The sequence below is a fragment of the Rhinopithecus bieti genome, unplaced genomic scaffold (genome assembly GCF_001698545.2).
Source record: "Rhinopithecus bieti isolate Rb0 unplaced genomic scaffold, ASM169854v2 scaffold_10589, whole genome shotgun sequence".
Lineage (NCBI taxonomy): Eukaryota > Metazoa > Chordata > Mammalia > Primates > Cercopithecidae > Rhinopithecus > Rhinopithecus bieti.
Genome location: NW_016807065.1, coordinates 1665770 through 1671579, shown reverse-complemented (window position 1 = coordinate 1671579; position 5810 = coordinate 1665770). Strand labels below are relative to the sequence as shown.

The 5810-nt window shown below is 58.6% G+C and overlaps 1 protein-coding gene across 1 annotated transcript in view; it reads right to left on the bottom strand.

Annotated features, from left to right (window-relative positions):
• ZNF414 (zinc finger protein 414) overlaps positions 1-3308 on the bottom strand; it is a 4235-nt gene extending 927 nt beyond the window's left edge. Inside the window, exons 1-7 of the mRNA XM_017879903.1 lie at positions 3146-3308; positions 2130-2442; positions 1710-1817; positions 1494-1599; positions 728-1071; positions 597-647; positions 1-138 (exon numbers count right to left, since the gene is read on the bottom strand). Of these exons, the coding sequence (XP_017735392.1) occupies positions 1-138; positions 597-647; positions 728-1071; positions 1494-1599; positions 1710-1817; positions 2130-2442; positions 3146-3148 (1063 nt within the window). The 5' untranslated portion in view covers positions 3149-3308. The remainder of the gene's footprint in view (positions 139-596; positions 648-727; positions 1072-1493; positions 1600-1709; positions 1818-2129; positions 2443-3145) is intronic.
• Between the last annotated feature and the right edge of the window lie 2502 nt (positions 3309-5810).

Below are 5810 nucleotides of genomic sequence, written 5' to 3'. Positions count from 1 at the left end.
GGGCCGCGGGGGCGCCGGGGCGGTGGTCCTCCAGGTGCAGGGTCATGGCGGACCGCGAGGCCGTGGAGAAGGCGCACTGCATGCACGAGTAGCGGCCGCGCGTGTGCTCCCACACGATGCGGCTCGGGGCCGCGTGCCCTGCGGGCAGGCGGGACCCTGTCAGTCCCGGGCTCCCCCAACCCAGAAGACCCGTGCGCCAAGGATGGAAGACGCCGGCGAGGGTGGGTGGGACCTTTTCCCACCCCCCATCAGCTTCCGAGCGCCTGGTTCAGTTTCTCCCGGGTCTGTCTGCCCCCAGAGTTGGGGGCACCCAACTTGGCTTTTCCGCGTCCCCTACCACCATCCCCAGATCCACCGTCGGAGAGAAGCCCGCTCCGAGGTGAACGGTGAAAGGGGCGCAAGGTTTACACGGGAACGCCGGCGCAGATGAAGGCGCAGGTGCCAGTCATTTTTAAGGCAAAAATCCTGTATTTCGGGACGGTGGCATTTGTGGCCCCCTGGGAAGGGGATAGGCACTGCTGCCTCCTGGTATCCACCGGACCCCGCAGGGCGCAGGAAAGCCCCTCCACCCCTCCCTGGTGGTCACCTGCACGCACCTGAGGGCGCGTCGGAGCCGCCCTGGGGTCTTCGGGGGCTGCTGCCAGCACCTGCGGTGAAGGGGCGGGTCAAGTTCAGAGTCGGGGCAAGCGCAGCCCACCCTCCTGGTGACCCCCGCCCCCACACTCACCTTGGCTCTTTTTCCAGACGGCGGCGCTGGAAGCCGGTGGCCCGGGTGCAGCGGCCAGGAAGGGGCGCAGGCGCGGGGGGCTTAGGCCAAAGGGCGCAGGGCTCAAGTAGGGCACGAACAGTCCAGTGGGGGCAGGGGCGGGGGTCGTGAAAGGTTCCAGCAGCGGGAACGGCAGGCCCGGGGCTGACGCGAGGTCAACCTCCGGGGGACGCTCGGGCGCGGGCGGCTCTCGGTCCAGAGCCGGGGGTGGTGGCGGGGCTGGGCTCTGCGCATGCTCCGCGCAAACATGTAGGTGCTTGAAGAGCGAGCGGTGCGTGCGGAAGCGCAGGAGGCAGTTCTCACACCTGGAGGTGGGCAGAGGGCTGGGCTGGGACTCCAGGGAGACCAGGGAGAGGGTTCTGTGCAATGCCACCCGCCCTTCGAGCGTGGGAACGGAGCCTAGGCACCAATCGCCTCCGCGCTCCCGTACAAGCGTGGCAGCGACCCTTCCTGACCACTATAGGTGGGAACCCTGGGGAAACCCGGAAAAAAGTCCCAATTTTAAGTTAGGAGGCCGGTTTTCCACTTGGGAGGTAAAGCCTCGCGGGGTGGAGCCACGCCCACTTATGCCCCGCCCCATCCAGCGATGTGAGGGCGGGGCTTCCCCAAAGGCCCACCCACATCAAATCCCGCCCTCCAACACCCTGACCCGGAAGGGAGGAAGGCCTGGAGCCCACACACAGGGTGAGGCTAGGGCAGGGCGGAGCTTAAGAGGTCAGGGTCTCACTTGAAGTAGCGATTGGGCTTGTAGTGCAGTTTGCTGTGAGCCACCAGCTCCTGCATGCTGGGGAAGGTCTCGGTGCAGCTCAGGGCTGAGCAGCGGAAGAGCTTGCCTGGTAGGGATGAAGACAGAGGAGTGGAAAGGGGTGCTCAAGGCTGGCTCCGAGGGGCTCCACCTGTTTCCCACCCTAACCTGCCTCCCCATTACCGGTCCTGGCCCTACCTTCCAGGGACTGTGTGGGCGGGCAGTGGGTTCGCAGATGCTGTGCCAGGTCACGGACGCTGGGAAAACTGAGGGAGCAGCCAGGGCTGGAGCAAGGGATTTGCTTCCCTGCAGGACGCACAGAACAGGGGTCACTGGTCCCTTCCTCACTAGTGCTGTCCCTGACCCCAGGGCTCTGCCCCAGAGAAGCAAATATGATGCTGGGGCCTCTACTCTCTGCCTACCACAACAGACTGATCTGCCACCGTGCAGGGGCTGGATTGGCCAGGCTCACCATTGGAGCCACAGCCTGGCATCCCCTGGCAGTGCAGTAAAATGATGAGTGGCATCCCTCTAGAAAGGCCCTTAGGTTAGAGATTCTCTACTTGCTTCTATTGTTCCAGGGCTGGTGACTCCCTAGAAGGTACCATCACAGATCACCTGGAGGTGGGCGTCGTCTGGAAGGCCGCAGGTCCTCGCTGGTCCCGGAGACTATGCTGGTCGGGCCAGGGCTGGGTCCGGGGCCAGGCTGGCAGCTGTCTGGGGCTGGGGAGGAGCCCTGCTGCATCCCTCCAAGCCCTCCACGTTCCCACACTGGTGGTGTGGCTGCCTGCTCAGGGCCCGGCTCCTCCGCCATGGAGGAGGAGGTGGCGGCAGATGGCACAGCCGGAGACAACAACTCCTTGTCGATCTCACTGGAGCTGGGCTCTGCAGTGGTCGGCATGTCTGGGCTGGGTCCTGAGGGTTTCTCCTCCTGGTGGAAGGAAGAGGCAGAGATAACTCTTCTGGGCTCTGGGTCAACCCAGTCGGCCCCCATCCTAAGGAATCACCAGCAGGAGAGGATAGGGGAATACGTAAGGGTGGATTAAGCTCCTTTTTCCTTTTTATAAAGATGGGGGTTTCGCCATGTTGCCCTCGCTGGTCTTGAACCCTTGGTCTTAAGTGATCCTCCTGCCTCAGCGTCCCAAAGTGCTGGGATTAAAGGGGTCAGCGACTGCACTGGCCCAGATTGAGCTTCTTATGTACATGGGAGAAGCATCTCCTCAACTAGGATAAGTGGGAGCCCCAGTATGCGACACAAGCGTGGCCTACAGGGAGTGGGCGGGGCCAAGGCTACCGAGGTGGGGCTATGGGCAGGGAGCGACTGGAAAGATGCTAGAGGAGCTAGACAAGGATTGTCTGAGGACCGAGAAACACTGGCCAGCTGCGAGCCGTGTGGACAATCTTGGAGGTGCTGGGGACCCGGATGTAATAAATTTTGGGGCGGAGTCCCAGCCTAGTGGGCGTGGTCCATTCCGGGCCCGGCCCGGAAGTAGGGCGCTCTCCGAGTGACAGCCAGCGGCGGACGGGTGCCCGGATGTGGGGGCGGGGTCGGCCGGAGGATGTATGCGCGACAGGGTCGCTCCCCGCCAGTTCCCGCCGCTCCGCCGCGCCCGCGATCCCGGTGCCGCGCTCACCATCTTCGACACGGCTCGGCCTCTTGTTCTTGTGGCTCCGGCGGCTCCGGCGGCTCCAACTTAGGCAGCGGCCACCCTCTGGGCAATGCGAGCTCGCGCTCACGTCAGCGCCATTTTCCGCCTCTCAGCTCTCGCGAGGTTGGAGGCGGGGCCTGCGCAAGGCGTTCGGGTGGGGGCGGGGCCTGAGGGCAGAGTCAATGTGGAGTGCAACTTGGACGCTGATGTAGTCTTGCTATCCTAGGGTAATCAGAGCGCACCTCAGGCGACTCCGTGAACAGAGGTCCGGGTTCAAAATGGGCACCTTCATCCCCTCTAGTCTTGTCCCAACATCAGCCCTGGACAGGCGATAAACAGCAGTTCTTATTTTATTTATTTTTTGAGACGGAGTTTCGCTCTTGCTGCCCAGGCTGGAGTGTAATGGCACGATCTTGGCACACTGCAGCCTCCGGTTCCCGGGCTCAAGCGATTCTCCTGCCTCAGCCTCCCAAGTGGCTGGGATTACAGGCGCCCACTACCACGTCTGGCTAATATTTTGTATTTTTAGTAGAGACGGGGTTTCACCATGTTGTCCAGGCTGGTCGTGAACTCCTGACCTCAGGTGATCTACCCGCCTCGGCCTCCCAAAGTACTGGGATTACAGGCGTAAGCCACCGCGCCCGGCCAGTTCTTCTTTATTTTTTATAGTGTTGAGACACGATCTTGCACTGTCGCCCAGGCTGGAGCGCAGTGATGCGATCATAGCTCGCTGCAGCCTTGACCTCCTGGGCTCAGGCGATCCTCCCATCTTAGCCTCCTGAGTAGCTGGGATTACTGGCGTGCGCCACCGTGCCCAGCTAATTATTACATTCTTTTTAGAGACAGGATCTCTCTGTGTTGCCCAGGCCGGTCTCAGACTCCTGGGCTCAAACGATCCTCCCGCCTCGGCCTCCCAAGTGTTAGGATTGCAGGCGTGAGCCACCTCGCCACCCCTTTCACTCACATTTTAAAATGGGGAAACAGCATCGCTTGAGCCAGGGAGGTCGAGGCTGCAGTGAGCGTGATGGCACCACTGCACTCCTGCCTAGTCGAAAAAGCAAGACCCCATCTCTAAAAGTGAAATAAAAATAAATTAAAATGGGGAAATAAACAGTAAATCGACAAGTGCAAAAACAATATTTTGTCCTATTCAATGCAATGAAGGAAACAATTAAATGTAGAAGTGATGGGTCAGGGAAGCCACTCTGAGGAGGTGACTTCTGAGCTGTCTCCAGATGATCAAGGAGTGAGCTGGTGGAAAGCCCGAGGAGCAGGGGGCTCTACCGGATAGCTGGTGCAGATGTCCTGGAGTGGGGTGGGACGGGCTTATTTTGGTCAAAGAGCTGCGAGGAGACGAGAACACCACTGGAGCAGAGTGGAGGCGGGGTGTGGAGGTCAGAAAGCGAATATGGTGCACAGCAGGTCATGCAGGGCCATGGGAGTGGTGCAGAGAGAGGAGTGTGGTTTCTGTTGTAACCACTGATGAATTTTTAGCAGGGGGAGGTGCATCATCTGATTCCTGGCAGTCACTTGGAGGAGGATGGGCTGTTGAGAGGGTGGTAAGGTAGACCTAACAACTTAGATTTCTATGATACATCATGCTGCCATTCAAGAGGTGTTTGCTGAGTTCTAGGCAACTGTAGGGTTTTTTTTTTGTTTTTTGTTTTTGACGAAGTCTGGCATTGTCACCCAGGCTGGAGTGCAGTGGCGCGATCTCGGCTCACTGCAACCTCTGCCCCCTGGGTTCAAGCGATTCTTCTGCCTCAGCCTCCTGCGTAGCTGGGATTACAGGCATGTGCCACCACGCCCGGCTAATTTTGCATTTTTAGTAGAGACGGGGTTTCTCCATGTTGGTCAGGCTGGTCTCAAACTCCCGACCTCAGGTGATCCGCCCGCCTCAGCCTCCCAAAGTGTTGGGATTACAGGCATGAGCCACCGCACCTGGCCACAACTGTAGGTTTTATGCGGAATGTATTTCCATCTGTAAAGCAAATTGTACTTAAATGCACTTTTTTTTTTTTCTTGAGACAGAGTCTCACTTTGTCCCCCAGGACACTTTGCAGTGGCATGATATTGGATCATTGCAACCTCCGCCTCCTGGGTTCAAACAATTCTCTTGCTTCAGCCTCCCAAGTAGCTGGGACTACAGGCTTGCGCCACCACACTCGGCTAATTTTTGTTTGTATTTGTAGTAGAGACAGGGTTTTGCCATGTTGGCTAGGCTAGTCTTGAACTCCTGGCCTCAGCAATCCATCTGCCTTGGGCTTACAAAGTACTGGGATTACAGGCATGAGCCACTGCATCCGGCTTGTTTGTTTGTTTGTTTGTTTGAGACACAGTCACACTCTGTTGCTCAGGCTGGAGTGCAGTGATGTGATCACAGCTCAGTGCAGCCTCAACCTCCCTGGGCTCAGGTGATCCTCCTACCTCAGCCTCCCTAGTAGCTGGTACTAAAGGTGTGTGCTACCACACCCAGCTAATTTTTATATTTTTTGTAGAAATGGGGTTTTGTCATGTTGCCCAGGATAGTCTAGAACTTCTGGGCTCAAGTGATCTACCCACCTCAGCCTCCCAAAGTGTTGGGATTTCAGGTGTGAGCTACTGTATCCAGCCCCCTATGGGCTTTTATATGCAGAGAATACCTTTAGGA